The sequence below is a fragment of the Molossus molossus genome, unplaced genomic scaffold (genome assembly GCF_014108415.1).
Source record: "Molossus molossus isolate mMolMol1 unplaced genomic scaffold, mMolMol1.p scaffold_m16_p_20, whole genome shotgun sequence".
In the NCBI taxonomy this organism is placed as follows: Eukaryota; Metazoa; Chordata; class Mammalia; order Chiroptera; family Molossidae; genus Molossus; species Molossus molossus.
The window spans coordinates 17,451,594-17,471,254 of NW_023425356.1; the positions used below are offsets into that span (position 1 = coordinate 17,451,594).

Here is a 19,661-nt window from a genome sequence, read left to right on the forward strand (position 1 = left end):
GGACTCTAGTACACTGTTGGTGGGAATGCAGACTGGTGCAGCCACTATGGAAAACAATATGGTGTCACCTCAAAAAATTAAAAATTGATCTCCCATTTGACCCAGTGATCCCACTTCTAGGAATATACCCTACGAAGCATAAAACACCAATCAGAAAGAATATATGTACCCCCATGTTTGTAGCAGCACTATTTACAATCGCTAAGATCTGGAAACAGCCCAAGTGCCCATCAGTAGACGAATGGATTAAAAAGCTGTGGTACATATACACAATGGAGTACTACGCAGCGGTAAGAAAGAAAGATCTCTTATCCTTTGAGACTACATGGAGGGACCTGGAAAGTATCATCCTAAGTGAAACAAGCCAAACAGAGAAAGACAAATTTCATATGATCTCACTGATTTGTGGAATATAATGAACATAACAGTTTGAGGACAATCCCCTAAGGAGTGGGGAGGTGAGAGAGGGATGAACCACAGAACTTATATGCATGTATGCATGAACAGTGGACATGGACAACAATCTGGGGAAGGGGCAGGGAGGGAATGGGGAGGTGGGAATCAGTGGGGGAAAAAAGGAGAATCATTTGTAACAAAAATTAATCAATAAAAAAAAAAAAAGAAAGAAATACAGGAAATAATGTTCTAAATTGTAGTAGTAAGTTCTCTCCTATCAGTATAACTTTAAATGTAAACAAATTAAACACACCAATTTAAAGACATAGACTGGCTGAATAGATTTAAAAAACAAAAAACAAAAACAAGCCCTGGCTGGTTTGGCTCAGCGGTTAGAGCGTCGGCCGGTAGACAGGAGAGTCCCGGGTTGGGTTCCCACTAAGGGCGCATACCTTGGTTGCGGTTCGTCCCCAGTTGGGGTCGTGTGGGTGGCAACCAGTCGATGTGTCTTTCTCACATTGACGTTTCTCTTTCTCTCTTTCTCCCTCTCTCCCTCCCGCTTTATCTGAAGATAAATGCAAAAATGTCCTTGGGTGGCCCTGGCCGGTTTGGTTCAGCGGTTAGAGCATCGGCCTGTGGTCCAGAGAGACCCGGGCTCGGTTCCCGCTAAGGGCACGTACCTCGGTTGCAGTTTGTCCCCGGCCCTGATCGGTCGTGCGGGTGGCAGCCACTCGATGTGTTCCTTTCACATCGATGTTTCTCTCTCTCTCTCTGTTCCTCTCTCTCCCTCCCACTCTACCTGAACAAAAAATGGAAAAATGTCCTCGGGTGAGGATAAAAAAAAAATGTCCTTGGGTGAGGATAAAAAAATTTTAAAAATCAAGATTCAACTGTAGGCTGCATACAAGAGACTAACTTTTTTTTTATTTATTGTTTTATCCTCACCCGAGGACATTTTTTGTTTTTTGTTCAGACAGAGTGGGAGGAAGAGAGAGAGAGAAAAAAAAAAACAAAACACCGATGTGAAAGGAACACATCTAGTGGCTGCCACCTGAACGACCCAACCAGGGCCTGGGACAAATTGCAACCGAGGTACATGCCCTTATCGGGAGCCGAACCTGGGTTTCTCTGGACTACAGGCCAACGCTCTAACCACTGAGCCAAACTGGCCAGGGTGAGACTCACTTTATATCTAAGGACTCAAATAGGCTAAAGTAGAAAAAGATATTCAATGTAATTAGAAATTTAGAGAGGGTTGGCTCTAATTATATCAAACAAAACGGACTTCAAGGCAAAAAATAGTCACAAAGGACAGGAAATGTTACCATGGTTCACTCGTTATTAACAAGAAGAGAGCAAAGGCAGTGGAACGTTGCTGAGCCTGGTCAGCTGGGAATCAGAGGCCTGACTGTTTAATCGGAAAGCCACAGCTTCACACCTCCCTCCCACCCTCATTCCCCACAGACCACTGGGGGAAGGGATACAACAAAGGGGGGATAAGACCTAGGTGAGCAATAGAAGTGAAAATAGCACGGGGCGAGGTGCTTGACCATAAAGGTCTGTCAGTCTAACCTGGAAAAGAGGTCATTGGCTAGGGGGTAGGAGGCCATGTAAACTTGGGAAGCTGATTAGTTATTCTGAAAAAGCTTGTGGTTAAAATTCCAGGGGAACAAAGAGCTCTTTCTCTCTCTTTCTCTCCCCGCCCTCCTCTCTTCCTCATGACCAATGCACAGCCCCCACGCTCACCTATTCTCTCCCACCTGTTCTCTGCATTGGAGCCATGCCATGTGGCCCTGGCAGCTGCATGGCTGACATGCAAACTCCAAGGGGAGGCTCCAAGTGGAAGCCTAGGTTCAGCAGCAGGGCAACGAATTGCAGCCAGGAACACAAGCTAAGCTAGCCAGATGCTGGACTGGGCCTAAGCTTTAACATGGCACTAGATCTCTGGACATTGACTCTGTTTTTGGCCCTGATTTTCCATGGTGGAATTCTCCCACGTGTGAGTCCTTAAATGCTTTTCTTATGGTTTCATAGAAGAGCCTTATTTCAACATAAGGATATTATATTATTATAAAGTAATTTGACCATGAAGATACAACAATTATAAATATTTATTCACCTAACATTAGACCGCCCTAATATATAAAAGAAACATTGACAGAACTAAAGGGAGAAATGGACAGCAACACAATAAAAGTAGAAGACTTCAATAACATAATTTCAGTTATGGATAAATAAATCAACCAAAGGTCAATCAGGAAAGAGAGAGCTTGAACAACATTATAGATCAATTGGACATAACACACACAGCACACTCTACCCAACAAGAGTAGAATTGACATTTTTCTCAAGTGCACATGGAGCATTCTGCTGGATGGATCACATATTAGGTCATAAAATCAGCTTTCACAAATTTAAGAAAATCTAAATTATACAACGTTATCTTCTACTACTATATTGGAAGGATTTTAGAAGTAAATAGTAGAAGTAAAGGAAGAAAATCTACAAATATGTGGAAATGAAACAATGAACTTGTAATCCACATATTAGTGAAAGAAAAAAAGCAAAAGGAAATTTAGAAAATATATGAAGACAAATGAAAACATACCCAAACTTATGGGATGCAACAAAAGAAGTACTTAGAGGAAAATTTATAGCAGTGAATGCTTACATGGAAAAGGAAGCAAGAGCCCTGGCCAGTTTTCTTAGTGGTTAGAGCATTGGCCTGCCATCTCGAGAGACCTGGGTTTGGCTCCCGCTAAGGGCACGTACCTCAGTTGCAGTTTGTCCCTGGCTCCAGTTGGGGTCGTGTGGGTGGTAGCCAGTCTATGTGTCTCTCTCACATCGATGTTTCTCTCTCCTCTTCCTTCCTCTCTCCCTCTCACTCTATCTGAAGATGAATGCAAAAATATCCTCGGGTGAGAATAGAAAAAAAAAAAAAGGAAGCAAGATCTCAAATAGACAACCTCACCTTATAACTCAAGGAACTAGAAAAAAAGAGAAGACTAAACCAAAAGTCAGCAGAAAGAAGGAAATAATAGAGATTCGAGCAGAAGTAAATAAAATTGAGGGGGAAAAGGCAGTAGAAAATATCAATGCAACCAAATAGGTTTTTTTTAAAAAGATCGACAAAATTGACAAACCATTAGCTAGACTAATGCAGAAAAAAGAGAAAATTAAAATATCTAAAATTAGAGATAAAATGAAACGTTACAATTCATGTCTCATAAAGAAAAAGAATTATAAGAAACTACTATGAACAATTATATGTTAACAAATTAAATAACCTTAGAAATGGATAAATTCCTAGAAACAAACAACCTACCAAAGATAAATCATGAAGAAAGAAAAGGTATAAACAGGCCTGTAACTTGTGAGGAGACTGAAGTAGTCATAAAAAACCTGCCACCAAATAGAAGCCCAGGATCAGATTGTTTTACTGGAGAACTCTATCATTTAAAGTGTAATTAACACCAGTCCTTCTCAAACACGTCTAAAGAACTGAAGAAGAGTCACTTCTAAACGTATTCTGTGACCCACCATTGCCCTGATACCAAAATCAAACAAAACACAAGAAAACTACAGACCAACATCCTTGATGAATAGTAATACCAAAGCTGTAAATAAAATACTAGCAAATGGAGTTCAATAGCAAATTAAAGGAATCATATTTTATAACCAGATGGGATTTATACCTGGACACAAGGATGACTCAACATATGAAAATCAACCAATATAATACACCTCATTAACAAAATGAAGAACAAAAACATGATTATCCCAATCCATGGAGAAAAAACATTTGACAAAAGTCAACACTTTCATAATAAAAACATTCAACGGACTAGGAATAAAAGTATACTATCTCAACATAATAAAGCCATATATAAAAACCTCACAGTTAAACAAAAATAAATTAATTTTAAAAATAATAATAATGTTGAGTTAAAAAACAACTCACAGTTAACATTATACTCATTAGGAAAAGCTTTTCCTTTAAGATCGGGAACAAGTAGACAAGGATAATCGCTCTCGCCACTACTATTCGACACAGTAGTGGAAGTTCTAGGCAGAGCAATCAGACATGAAAAAGAAATAAAAGGCAAACAATTTGGAAAAGAAGAATGAAAATCATATCTGTTTGCAGATTATATGTTTTATATATAAAAACCCTAAAGTAGCCACCAAAAAACTATTAGACCTAATAAATAAATTTATTAAAGTTGCAGATTATAAAATCAACACCCAAAACCAGATGTATTTCCATAAATTAACAATGAACAACCTGAAATGGAAATTATGAAAACAATTCCATTTACTGTAGTCTCAAAAAGGATAAAAGATTTAGGCATAAACTTAACCAAGGAGCGAAAGTCTTATGCATTAGAAACTATAAAACATTGCTAAAAGAAATCAAAGAAGCTACTTTTTCAATCAACATGCATTTATTTTATGCTACCCTATCCCTTGAACAGTAGAGATGCCATAAGAGTTACGTAAATAGAATAGTATACAGCCATCTATATGTGGTTAGAAACCTAACATTTTTACATGTTAAAGCTCAGACAGATGTCAGGGATCATAAGACGATCATGCTATACCAAGCAGAGTTAGCCATTTTTTTACACTTTGTAACAGGCAATAATTTTATATAAATATCCTCAACTCTGTGCTTTTAGAAAATTTTTTTTATTTTTCAATTACAGTTTACAGTCAATATTATGTTGTATTCATTTCATGTGTACAGCATAGTGGTTAGACAGTCATATACTTTACAAAGTGTTCCCCCTTGATATTTTCAGTATCCACCTCGCGCCATACATAGTTATTACAGTATGTTTGACTCTATTCCCTATACTATAATCTACATCCTCATGACTATTTTGTAACAACCTATTTGTACTTCTTTTTTGTGTTGTTGTTGTTGTTTTTTTTTTTTAAAACAAAACAGAACATGATTATATTTAATACGCAACTTTGGTACAACCAAAAAATAAAACACCACAGTAAAATAATAGCAAAAAAACACGAGAAATGGTTAACATCTTCAATCATAAACAAGCTCTTAAAAACCAGTAACAGAGGCACTATAATCCAAGAGAACTGGAAAAAAGAAAATGAAATAATACAAATGACAACTAAGATGAATAAAAAGTAAAAGGATTAAGAATCTTAATCAATTTGTACTTCTTAATCTTTTTACTTTTTTCACTCAATTCCTCAACCACTCTCCACTCTGGCAAACATAACTCTCTTTTGTTTTGTTTTTTTTATCCTCACCTGAGGACATTTTTTCATTTGTTGTTCAGACAGAGTGAGAGGGAGAGAAAGAAAGAGAGAGAGAAAGAGAAACATTGACGTGAAAGGAACACATCGAGTGGTTGCCACCCACATGACCCAACCAGGGGCAACATCAATGTGAAAGAGACACATCAACTGGTTGCCTTCCATGCATGCCCAGATTGGGGCAGGGGATCAAACCTGTAACCCAGGAAAGTGCCCTTGAGCAGGAATCGAACCCATGACCCATCAGTGTGTGGGCCAATGCTCTAACCACTGAGGCACACCAGCTAGGGCTGTGCCACAGTTTTTTATCCTCTCATCTATTTTTTTTTTTCATATTTTTCTTTATTGATTTTAGAGAAAGAGGAAGGGAGAGAGAGAGAGAAACATCAATGAGAGAGAACATCGATCGGCTGCTTCCTGCATACCCCTATTGGGAGGGAGGGGGAGAGAGAAACATCAATGTAAGAGAGACACACTGACTGGTTGCCTCCCACACTACCCCAACCAGGGCTGTGGATCAAACTGCAACCAAGGTATGCGTACCCTTGACCGGAATCGAACCCAAGACTCTTTGGTGTGTGGGCCAACACTGTAACCACTGAGCAAAACCGTCCAGGGCTCTTCTGCCCATTCTTAAATGGGATTTTTTTTTGTGGTGTTAAGTTATATAAGTTCTTTATAAATTTTGGATAATAACCCCTTATTGGATGTATCATTGACAAATATCTTCCCCCATTCAGTAGATTGTCTTTTTGTTGTGTGAATGGTTTCTTTCTTAGTTTGATGTAGTTCCATTTGTTTAATGTTCTTTTCTTTCTCTTGCCTGAGAAGATATGTAAGGAAAAATATATCTACAAGAAATGTCCACAATTTTAATGTCTATGTTTTCTTCTAGTTTTATGGTTTCAGGTCTTACATTTAAGTCTTCAGTACAGTTTGAGTTTATTCTTGTACATTGTATATGATATAAGAAGGTAGTCTAGTTTCATTTTTAACATGTATCTGTCCATTTATTGAATAGACTCTTTTTACCTCATTGTATGTTCTTGCCTCCTTTGTCATAGACACAGATTAATTCACCATACAGGTGTTGATTTATTTCTGGGCTCTCTATTCTGTTCTATTTATCTATATGTCTGTTTTTATGAGTACCATGATGTTTAAATTGCTATGGCTATGTAATATAGTTTGATATCAGGTGTGAATATTCTTTTAAATTCTTGCCTCTTTCATGCAGAGAGAATCCATTCAATCATTAAGTCCGGTAGAGTCTCCATTCCTTCATATATATTTTTCTTTCTTTTTTTTTTTTTGAAGCTCTCCTTCTCCAGAGAGACACCAGAGATGACTGGTAAAGAATACAGGCTCCAGGGTGGAACTGCCTAAATGTGTGTAATGACTGAGTCACAAACATCACCATCTGAGACAAATACAGTTTCAGTTTCCTCACGTGCAAACTCTGAATGATGACAATAGAATTACCATTGTCTGCAAAATAGGCTGAAGAATTAACAGGCTGATTCGTGCAAAGAGCCTAGAACAGTGCCTGGCACACAGTAACCCTTCCACAAATACCCTGTTTCTTATAAGCCCAAGTGCCGTTATTTCTGGACCAGGGGAAACACTGCTTGTAAGGATTGTTACAAGAGTTTCTTGATGAGTTTTCCTGACTCAAATCTGGTCCTTTTTAACCTTTCCCTAGAAGCAGCCAGAATGAATTCCCAAAGAATAATGGTCTTCTTGTGACAGAATTCCTCAACAGAATTTATGACCTTGTGATTTATCCTTTCCGTGGACAAGTCCCTCCATTGTTTGAGCAGCGTCTTCAATAGACCTTGGGATCTCCTTTCTCACCCATCATTTATACTACAAACATAAACAACTGTTTGTCTTTCTGTGAAAGTTCCTAGGCTTTCCTTTCTCAGGTACTTTTCTCTTCCTAGATTATCCCACCAGTGGACAAACACATCACTGATCACTGGCGCCCCAACAACACGTGACAGAAAGAACCACTGGGCAAAGTGAAGCCTTCTGGGAAGCTTGCTCTTGCCTGAGGCCAGGTGCTGCGCGGGGTGGCCCGGGGTGGGGCTGTAGCGTCTACACTGATATTTTCAGGCTTCGCTGCTGTTTTTGCAGACCAGGCTCCTGCGCTTTGTCACAACCCAGCCCAGTGGGAAACGGAATGATGTGGTGGCAATGCGGGCAGAGAGGCCTATAAAACATCCTATTCCAGCCCATGGAGAACCTCAGGGGTGTGCTAGGGCCTATAGAAACAGATTAAACGGGCACGGGACACAATCTGCCTTAACAAGTTCTCTTTTCTTCCTATTTCTCTATTCCTTCTCCTTTTCCCAAGCTACTATCTGACTTTCACCGTCCCTCGAGCCAATAGTCCCTCTTTCTCTTTCACTCTCGTGCATCTTTGTCTCGTTTCTCCCACGCGCGCCCAACGGCACCGCCCAGAAAACGAGTTAGATGCCTTGGGCAGAACGTGCGCCCTGACCCATCGGAGACCTACGCTGGCCCTCCAGGACACCCTGCTCACCGAGCCCTGCACTCGGCGCGCCTCTAGCGGCGGTGCCTGGAAGTGCAGGGGCTGACTCAAGGGGGAGCAGAGCTGTGCCATGAGGTCAGTGTCGACCTTACTTTCCCAAGGCCATTTGCTCCCAGCGCTGGTCTTGGCGGTGCTCCTCGTTGACTCCCTCGGTGAGGATTTACTTTTCCACCCGGAGTGGGGGTTTGACTCGTATGAAATCACCATCCCCAAGAAGCTGAGCTCCAGGGGAGGGCAGCAGGTTGGGACCAAACACATGTCCTACCTCCTGCAGTTAAAAGGCAAGAAGCATGTCCTCCACCTGTGGCCCAAGAGGTTTCTGTTGCCCCGGCATCTGCCGGTTTTCTCCTACACAGAACAGGGGGAACTCCTGGAAGATTACCCTTATATACCCAGGGACTGCAACTATGTGGGCTTGGTTGAAGGAGCTGAGGATTCTGTGGCTACTTTCAGTACATGCACAGGGGCTCTCCGAGGCATATTGACAATTGATGACAAACATTACCAAATGGAGCCCCTCAAGACCTCTTCCAGTTTTGAACATATCATATATTTTCTGAAGAACGAGGAGGAATTTCGGGATCATATCTGTGGCTCAACAAATGATATGCCACAGCATACGGCAATAGCCCAGCTATCGCCTAAGAATATGGCTAGGAAGAGTGACGTTACTGGACCCTCTGTAGGCCAAAAATACTTCGAATTAGGCCTGCTCTTTGACCATGACAGATTTTTGTTTTCTAATTCCAATCTTACTGATGTCACAGATGATGCCATTCTTCTGACTTCAATTATGGACACTTACTTTCAGGAAATCCGTACAAGAATACACCTGAGTGCCCTTGAAGTATGGACAGATAGAAACAAAATAGATCTTACTAATCCAACTTTACAGAAAACTTTAGGCCAATTTTTGTTATACCAAAGAAATGTACTTAGTTCTAAGCTTACAGTAGATTGGGCACAACTATACATTAAAAGACATTATATCGATGCTCTTGCATGGTCCTGGGGAAAAGTGTGTACTGAGAGATATGCTGGATCTGTAAGTGTTTTTCCAGATAAAAATATCCTTGGACCTGCCACTTGGGGTGCTCATAATCTGGGTCATAGTTTGGGAATGGCCCATGATGACGAATACTGCAGATGTAAGGGTAGGCGTACTTGCATTATGGGCACTGGACGAACCGGATTTAGTAATTGTAGTATTATCCACTTTTTTAACCACGTACACAGAGAAGCAAGTTGTCTAAATAATATCCCAGGACAAGATTATGTGATTAAGAGATGTGGAAACAAAATTGTGGAAGACTATGAAGAATGTGACTGTGGTTCATTGGAGGACTGTGAAGAAGACCATTGTTGTGAGCCAGGCTGTAGACTCAGACAAGGTGCCAACTGTAGCACTGGACTCTGCTGTTATAACTGTCACTTTCGTCCGTCTGGGTATGTGTGTCGGAAGGAAGAAAATGAATGTGACCTTGCAGAGTACTGCGATGGTGCTTCAGCTTTGTGTCCAAATGACACGTATAAGCAGGATGGAACCCCGTGCAAGTATGAAGCTCGTTGCTTCAGGAAGGGGTGTCGGTCCGCATACATGCAGTGCCAAAGCATTTTTGGGCCTGATGCCAGGGAGGCTCCTAATGAGTGCTATGAAGCGGTTAATTTAGTAGGCGATCAACATGGGAACTGTGGTATTGTGGGAGCTAGTGACTATGTAAAGTGTACCAAGACAAATGCGATATGTGGCAGGATACTGTGTATAAATGTCAACACCCTCCCTAGCTTGCCAGATCATACTAGTATCACTTCCACTCATCTGGGGGATGAAAATCTCCTGTGCTGGGGCTTAAGCTATCGTCTGTCCTTGGTTCCCATGGGAATTCCTGACCTAGGTGTGGTAAACGATGGTACCGCCTGTGATAAGGATCGGGTATGTGTGAACACAACTTGTTTGAGTAATTCAGTCCTGGATTTTGACTGTTTGCCTGGGAAGTGCAACAACAGGGGCTTTTGCAACAATAACAAAAACTGCCACTGCATGTATGGCTGGACACCTCCGTTCTGTGAGGACGAGGGGTACGGAGGAAGTATCGACAGCGGGCCCCCGGGACTGCTGAAAATGGAGGTGCCCGCCTCAGTTCAGGTCGTGACCCTCATGGTAACGCGCCTTACTTTACTATTCATCTCGGTGGTTATCGTGTTTTTCAGTGGGTATATAGGAAGTTATTTTAAACCCAAAGAAAAGGAAACACCACCAGCTGACACTGAAGATGCAAAACCCAAGGCAAAAAAAGTAAGAATAGATCAACCCTCGATCAGGAAATCCACAAGCTTTTGATAACACAGGGTCATGTGTTGAACAAGCTTATTGTTTATCCAAATGGCTCTTCATTCTTCTCCAAACTCTTTTTTACTTGTTTTTCCTTCTAGTTTTAATCAGCCAATAAATGATATTCTTGATTGGGAAACAAGCCAGTGCCTGTTGCTTTCCTGGTATTCACTTGCCCCTTCGCTGGTGATCAAGGTTTGCATGTCCTAAGAAGGTGCCCCGTGGCTTTCTGAGCACGGGAGCTCTGCACGTTGGCAGCCCACAGAGCTGCAGTGGTCTGCACAGCACAGCCCTGCCTCGGAATTCCAGCAAACAAAGGGATCGTCCGCCTTTCTCTCTGCCTCCCTCAGCGTGACCGGTTGGAATGCCTGTGCCTGGGTCCCATGCTGACCAGGAAACAGTGACCTCCACATTTTAAAATTAGAAAGCGAGTCTGGCTGGTGTGGCTCAGTGGTTGAGCGTCGACCCATGCACCAAGAGGTCGCTGGTTCGATTCCCGGTCAGGGCACATGCCCAGGTTGTGGGCCAAATCCCCAGTGGGGGGCATGCAGGAGGCGGCCAGTCGATGTTCTCTCTCATCGATGTTTCTCTCTTTCTCCTTCTCACTTCCTCTGTCTCTAAAATCAATAAAGGAAAAAAATTTTTTTTAAATAAGTAAAATAAAATTAGAAAGCAAACTTTACGAGGGGTGTTCCTCAGATAAGTATTTCCCCCTGTGTGGTCACTGTCCAGGTCATTGCATCTCTCTGGTGTGTGGTCTCTGACTCAGTGCTTGGGGTCACCTCAGTTGGGTTAAGGACACTGATCTACAACAACTCTTGCTGTGCACCTCAGTCCATAAGTGGTGACAAGCCCTGGCACTATTCAGAGGGCACGGAGTCTGCTCCCAGGGACAGGTCCTGTGTGCATGTGCGCTGGGGGACACCTGGTCCAGGTTTGCCACACCCCTGAGTGGAGCAGAGGAGGGTGAGGGGCGCCTTCACTCCAAGTGCCCCGTGACTGGGGGAAGGAGAGGAGGACTGAGTGGCCCCTCCGAGGACTCAGTGTCCACTTCTCCTGCCCTGTGCGGGTCTCATCCTTCCAGAACCTTGTCAGCGCAGGTGTTTTCCGTCTTGTCCTAGTCTGAGGCTTTCTGCTGTCCTCTCGCCTGGCCCCACGGCATCTCCTTCCTCACACGAAAGCCCACTGCCCCCGCCCCGATGGCCCCTTCCCTAGCCCCATGGATCCTCTGACTACAGAAGAAGTTGAGGAAGCCTCGCAAAAGTGGTTCCCATAGACTGTTTGGGGCTGTTTTCACTCAGGACACATAAAGGTAACTCGTGTTTTGTGGTTATCGAGCTCGGTCATCACTGGAAACTGTTGTAAGGAAGCAAGGACATTGAACCACAGCTGCGATACTGGTGGCGTTTGCTGAGTCACTGCATGCCAGGCCGTGTTCTGCGTGTCTCCCGTGTATTGCTGTCATGCTCGGAACAGGCCTGTGAGGAGAAGGTGTTTTCCTGCTTTCTGAAGGAGAAATGGAGGCACAACAAGGTTAAATCACCTGCTCAAGTTTCCATAATTAATCAGTAATGACATTTTTCAAGGAAGCATTATGTAAGTATTAGAAATGTGAATTTAGAGAGAGGATTTACTTAAAAACATTTCCTTTGGCCTACATCTACCCATTTCCATTGGGAAATGTTTTAAATAAAAATTTTAATTGTGATAAAATGTACATAATATTTACCATGGTACCCATTTTTTTTCTTCACTGCATTGAGAAGTAATTGACAAATATAAATGTATAGACATAAAGTGTACAATGCGGTGACTTGTGTACATTGTGGAATGACTACCAAGATCAAAATAATTAACAGATCTGTCAGTTCACATAGTTCATTGTGGGGGTGGGATGATGAGAACGCTTGAGAGAGCTCTAAGGAAACTTCAGGTATATTATTAACTACAAGTATTATTAACTACAACCATCATGCTGTACATTAGAGTCTCAGAACTATATGACTTTCAACTGAAAGTTTGTACCCTTTGGCCTACATCTACCCATTTTCCCCTTCCCTCCAGCCTCTGGCAACCACCATCCTATTCTCTGTTCCCATGAAATCAGTGCTTTAAAAGAAAAAACTTATATATAAATAATACCACATAGAATTTGTATATCTCTGTCGGGATCTTTTCAGTTAGCGTAATGCCCTCCGGGTTCTTCCACATTATGGCAAATAGCAGGATTTCTTTTTTATGGCTGAATAGTAATCCATTGTGTACACACACACACACACACACTCACATCACATCACATTTTATTTATCCATTTATCCAGTGAAGGAGATTTAGGTTATTTCCAAGTCTTGGTTAATGTGAATAATACTGCAATGAACAGAAGAGTGCAGATATCTCTTTGGAATGCAGATTTAATTTTCTTTTTATATATATACCAAGGAACGAGATTGTTGGATCATCTGATAGGTCTATTTTTAATTTTTTGAGAAACTACCATACTATTTTTCATAGTAGCTATATCAATTTACATTTTCACCAACAGTGTTTAAGGTATCTTTTTTCTCCACATCCTTACAACACTTGTTATCTCTTGTTTTTGTTTTTAATGATAACCATTGTATAAGGTATGAGGTGATTTCATATCGTGGTTTTCATTTACATTTCCCTTATGATGAGTGCTGTTGACTATCTTTTCATATGCTTATTGGCCATTTAAATGTCTTCTCTGGGAAAATATTTATTGAGGTCCTATGCCCTTTTTTAAAAATTGGATTATTTGCTTTTTTATTATTGAGTTTATAAGTTCTTTACATATCTTGGATATTAGCCCCATATCAGATTTATGGTTTGCAAATATTTTCTTCCATTTTCTAACTTGTCTTCAACTTGCCGATTGTTTCCTTGGCTCTGCAGAGCTTTCTAGTGTGATGTGATTCCACTTGTTTATTTTAGCTTTTTGTTGCTTGTGCTCTCGATGTCTTATCCAGGAAATCATTTCCAAGACCAATGCTAATGATCTTTTCCCAAATGTTTTCTTCTAAAAGTTTTAAAGTTTCAGGTCTTATATTGTTTAGTTTAACAGTAGTATATTGTGAAACCAATCTCCTGATTTAACTTGCAAAACTAAACCTTTATATCCATGAAATAACAACTTCTTATTCCCCCTTCCCTGCGGCCTCAAAAACCTCTATTCTGTCTCTATGAATTTGAGTACTTTAGGTACCACATAAGAGTGGAATCACACAATATTTGTTCTTTTGTGCCTGGCTTATTTCACTTAGCACAATGTCTTCGAGTTTCACCCCTGTTGCGGCATGTGTTAGAATGTCCGTGCTTTTTATGGCTGAGTAATATTTCATTGTATGTACAGATGATTCCCAACTTATGATGGTTTGACCTATTTTATTTTAATCCTCACCTGAGGATATGTTTTCATTGGTTTTAGAGAGAGAGAAAGGGAGGGAGAGAGACAGAGTGAACCATCGATGTGAGAGAGAAACATTGATAGGTTACCTCTGTACATGCCCTGACTGGGCATCGAACCCACTACTTTTTGGTGCACAGGATGATGCTCCAATGAACTGAGCCACCTGGCCAGGGTTTGACTTAAATGTTTGATTTTACAAGAGTGTAAAAGTAATATTCATACAATCATTCTGTTTTTCACTTTCAGTATCATAATCAATAAATTATATGAGATATTCAAAATTTCACTGTAAACTAGACTTTATGTTATTTTCCCCAACTGTACACTAAATAGGTATTCTAAGCACATTTAAGTAAGTTAGAGTAAGCTATGATGTTCAGTAGGTTAGATGTATTAAATACTTTTCTGATTTGCTATATTTTTAACTTATGATGCATTTATCAAGACATAACCATATCTTAAGTCAAGGAGCATCTGTATATACCACATTTTGTTTTGCTACATATTCGTCAATGGGCATATGGGTTGTTTCCATCTTTTGGGGGGAGGGGTACCAAATTACTTTATTTGAAGGAATGGTACAAATGAAAAGGTGTAAGTGGATGATTTGGTACAAGTTATAGCAAAGGTAAAGGTAACCCCAACATGCACATACTGCTTTGGTGACCAGAGAAGTCACTCCCCTGGCTATGGGAAGCCAGCCTAAGGCTTAGCTCTCATCACTGTCTCCCAGGGTGTGCTTGCCAAAGAGATACTCTGCCATGCCAGTTTCAGGGGCCCCCAACCTGCGCAAGTTGGTTACGTGGTCACCCAGTTCTCTGATGGATTTCACCTGCTCATTCAGGTAGTGAGTTTCAAGGAAGTCACACAAGTGAGGGTCATTTTTGTCATTAGCCAGTTTGTGCAAATCCAGTAGTGACTGAGTCACACTTTTTTTCCCAAGTGTAACGCACACTCCATCACATTCAGCCCATTCTCCCAGTCGTCACCGTCTGGTTTCTTGATATCCTGGAGGAAGATTCAGCCATCTCATTGGTTCTGCAGCTTCATCAGTTTCTCAGCATGTTCCCTCTCCTCATGAGATTGGTAAAGAAAATGTTTGGCAAATTTCTTCAAAGCCACATCATCGCAGTCAAAGTAGTAAGACATGGACAGGTGGACGTAGGAAGCGTAGAGCTCCCGGTTGATCTGGGGTGGATGGCGGCCTCGGAGTCCTGATGGTAGTTCTAGTGCCTGCGAGGTGGACACAGTGGTCGTCATGGTGGGCAGCTATGAAGTAACACCATACTGTCTTCCACAGCAGCTGCACCATTTTACTGTCTCACTAACAATGCACAACAGTTTCTGTTTTTCTACATCTTCCCCAACATCTGCTTTTTTTTTCCTCACCCGAGGGCATTTTTCCATTCTTTGTTCTATCTGAGTGGGAGGGAGAGAGAGAGAAACATCGAGGTGAAAGGGACACATCAGGTGGTTGCCACCCACATGACCCAACCAGGGCCAGGGACAAACTGCAACCGAGGTACATGCCCTTAGTGGGAACCGAACCCGGGTCTCTCTGGACCGCAGGCCGACGCTCTAACCGCTGAGCCAAACTGGCTAGGGCAACATCTGCTATTTTTGTGTCTGGGGGGGTGTTTGTTTATTTTTGTTTTTGTTTTTGGTACTAGCCATCCTAATGGGTATGAAGTAATATCTCCTTGTGGTTTTTATTTTCATTTTCCTAATAATTAGTGATGTTGAGCATCTTTTCATCTATTTATGAGCTATCTGTATATCTTCTATAGAAAAATGTCTACTACAGTACTCTGCCTGTTTTTTAAAATAATTTTTATTTTCAATTAAAGTTGATATACAATATTATATTAGTTTCGGTTGTACAACCCAGTGACTACACATTTATATCACTTACAAAGTGATCACCCTGATAAACCTAGTACCCATCTGACACCATACATAGTTATTATGATATTACTGACTATATTCCCTAGGCTGTCCTTTACATTTCCATAGCTGTTCTGTAACTACCAATTTGTACAACTTAATCCCTTCACCTTTTTCACCTGTCCCCTAACACCTCTTCCATCTGGCAACCATCAAAATGTTTTCTGTACCTATGAGTCTGTTTCTGGTCTGCTCATTCATTTATATTATTCTTTAGATTCTGCATATAAGTGAAATCATATGGCATCTGCCTTTCTGTCTGACTTATTTCACTCAGAACAACATCCTCTAGGTCCATTCATGTTGTTGCAGATGGCATTTTTTTTTTTTTATTGCTGATTCATATTTCTTTATCCATTCACCTATTGATGGGCACTTAGGTTGCTACCATACTTTGGCTATTATAAGTAATGCTTCAACAAACATATGGAAGCATAAGTCTTTTTTGATGTACTGTTTTGGGTTTTTTCAGATTCTTACCCAGAAGTGGAATTGCGGGGTCCTTTGTTGTTTCTTGTTAAAGTCTTTGTTTTAAAGTCTATTTTATCTGGTATAAGTATTGCTACCCCAGCTTTTTTTTTTTTTTTTTTTTAATTTTCATTTTCATGAAATATCTTTTTCCATTACTTTACTTTCAATCTGTGTGTGTCCTTTTGATCTAAAGTGATTCCCTTGCTCAGCTGGTGTGGCTCAGTGGTGGAGATTCAACCGGCACCAAGAGGTTGCCGGTTCGATTCCCAGTCAGGGCACATGCCCAGATTGTGGGCCAGATCCCCAGTGCAGGGTGTGCAGGAGGCGGCCAATTGATATTCTCTCTCATTGATGTTTCTATCTCTCTTCCCCTTTTTCTTCTTTTCTCCCCAAAATCAATAAAGGGGAAACATTTTTTTTAAATAAAGTGGCTCTCTTGTAGACAGCATATTTACGGGTCTTGTTTTGTTATCCATTCAGCCACCATATTTTTTTTTTTTTGGAGAATTTAATCAATTTGCATCTAAAGTAATTGTTTAGAGATAATGTATTTATTGCCATTTTATTATTCATATTTTTCATTTTTCTTCTTCTCCTTAAAGAAGACACTTGAACATTTCTTGTAATACTGATTTGGTGGTGATGAACTCCTTTATCTTTTTCTTATCTGGGAAGCTCTTTCTGTCCTTCGATTCTAAATGATAACTTTGCTGGATAGAGTCATCTTGGCTGTAGGTCCTTGCTTTGCATTACTAATATATTGTGCCAATCCCTCTGGCCTGAAAAGTTTCTGTTGAGAAATCAACTGACAGTCAGTCTTATAGGAGCTCTCTTGTAGGTGACAAACCACTTTTCTCATTCTGCTTTTAGGATTCATTTTTGTCTTTAACCTTTGGCCTTTTAATTATGATGTGTCTTGGTGTGGGCCTCTTTGGGTTCATCTTGTTTGAGACTCTGCAGTTCTTGGACTTGTATGTCTGTTTCCTTCACCAAGTTAGGGAATTTTTCAATCATTAGTTCTTCAAATAGGTTTTCAATTCCTTGCTCTCTCCTCCTCCTGCTACCCCCATGATGTGAATGTTAGCGTGCTTGAAGTTGTCCCAGAGGCTCTTTAAACTAGCCTTATTTGGGGGGGTTCCTTTTTCTTCTTTCTTTTTTAAAATTTCTATTTTTTTATTTTGTTTTAACTTATCTTTATTGTTGAATTTATTACAGATGTCCTTTCACATTTTTTCTCATTGACCCCCTCCTCCCCAATCCCGCCCCCCTCCTACCTTCCCCACGCTATTGTCTGTGTCCAGTGGTTATGCATATATGCATAGAAGTTCTTTGGTTTATCTCATCCCACCCTCCCTCTCCCCTTCCCTTTGAGGTTCATCAGTGTAACAACCAATTTGTACTTCTTAATTCCTTCACCTTTTCCACCCAAACCCCCAGCCCCCACCCATCTGGCAAGCAACAAAAGTTTCTCTGTATCTATGAGTCTGTTTCTGTTCTCCTTGTTCATTTTGTTTGTAGATTCAATTGTTGATAGATGTATTTATTGCCATTTCATTGTTCATATTTTTGTTCTTATTCTCCTTCAAGAAGACCCTTCAACATTTCATATAATACTGGTTTGGTGGTGATGAACTCCTTTAGCTTTTTCTTGTCTGGGAAACTCTATTTAGCCATTGATTCTAAATAATAGCTTTTCAGGATAGAGTAATCTTGGTTGTAGGTCATTGCTTTTCATTGCCTTGACTACCTCTTGCCACTCCCTTCTGGCCTGCAAAGTTTCTTTTGAGAAGTCAGCTGACAGTCTTATGGGAGCTCCTTTGTAGGTAATGAACTGCTTTTCTCTTGCTGCTTTTAGAGTCTCTCTTTGTCTTTAACCTTTTGCATTTTGATGATGATGTGTCTTGCTGTGGACCTCTTTGGGTTCATCTTGTTTGAGACTCTCTGAGCTTCCTGGATTTGGATGTTTGTTTCCTTCGCCGAGTTAGGGAAGTTTTCTGTCATTATTTTTTCAAATAGGTTTTCAATTTCTTGCTCTCTCCTCCTTCTGCTACCCCCATGATTCAAATGTTAGTATGCTTGAAGTTGTTTCAGAAGCTCTTTAAACTAGCCTCATTTTGGGGGGTTATTTTTTCTTTTTGCGGTTCTGATTGGGTGTTTTCTGCTTCTTTGTCTTCCAAATCTCTGATTTGGCCCTCTGCTTCATCTACTCCACTGTTGATTTCCTGCAATGTATTATTCATTTCAGTTATCATCTTCTTCATTCCTGACTGGTTCTTTATTTATGTTTTCTATCTTCATTTTTATGTTTTCTATCTCTTTGTGAAGTTCTCACTAAGTTCATCTACTCTTCCTCTAAGTTCATCTATTATCATAACCAGGGTTCTGAATTCCACATCTAGTAGATTGCTTGTCTTCATTTTGTTTAGTTCTTTTTTCTGGAGTTTTGTTCTCTTCTTTCATTTGGAAAGTGTTTCTTTGTCTTCTCATTTTGGCACCTTCCCTGTGTTTGTTTCTATGTATTAGGTAGAGCTGCTATGTCTCCTGGGCTTGGTAGAATGGCCTTATGTAGTAGATGTCCTGTAGGGCTCAGCCTTACCAATAACCTGAGCTGGGCATTCCAAGTGCATCCTGATGTGGGTTGTGTGCACCCTCCTGTTGTAGTTGAGCCTTGATTGCTGTTGGCATGTCAATGGGAGGGATTTACCCTGAGGCCAAAGTGCTGTGAGGACTGGCCATAATTATAGAAGAGGATCTGCCATGCAAGAGCCAACTCCATGGAGCAGGACTCCCTTCAGTGGGGCTCTATTGTCCAGTGACTCTGCCTTGAGTGTGTTGCTCATGAAGGTGGTTGGGTGGTGCTCCAGCATGATCTGAAGCTGACTACCAGGTGTTCTGGTCCTGGGGCCACCCAGGAGGTGCAGGCCAAGACCAGCTGCTATCTGTGCCCTGCCAGGGGCCACCCAGTATGAGCTACAGAAAGACCTACAGATGGCTATCACCCATACTGGGCCTGGACGTTCCCAGGAGAGGCTAAACTGTGAACTGATGCCAGCTGCCACTAGTGCCAAGCCCAGGGACATTTAGTAAGAGGTACAGTACATGCCAAGGCCAGATGCTGCTTGTTTGAGAGATTTTAGGAAAGTCTGAAGCATGAGTCAAGACAGAGCATTTGTATGTGGAAGCCACTGGAAATGATTGGGTAGGCCTGAAAGTTGGTTGGGGTGGGGTCTTAGGAAATCACTAGGGTGAGG

General features: G+C 41.1%; 1 protein-coding gene and 1 pseudogene across 1 annotated transcript; one reads left to right on the forward strand and one right to left on the reverse strand.

Moving 5' to 3' along the window:
- Positions 1 to 8,306: 8,306 nt before the first annotated feature.
- Positions 8,307 to 10,577, forward strand: ADAM30 (ADAM metallopeptidase domain 30). Its single transcript, XM_036273219.1, has one exon. It carries the CDS (start codon positions 8,307 to 8,309, stop codon positions 10,575 to 10,577), a length of 2,271 nt encoding a protein of 756 aa, XP_036129112.1.
- A 4,098-nt stretch (positions 10,578 to 14,675) lies between these two features.
- LOC118637660 lies at positions 14,676 to 17,287 on the reverse strand (annotated as a pseudogene).
- Between the last annotated feature and the right edge of the window lie 2,374 nt (positions 17,288 to 19,661).

Bases quoted from the DNA above. Each gene is read 5' to 3' on its own strand.
- ADAM30 (XM_036273219.1), top strand. From the start codon at position 8,307: ATGAGGTCAGTGTCGACCTTACTTTCCCAAGGCCATTTGCTCCCAGCG.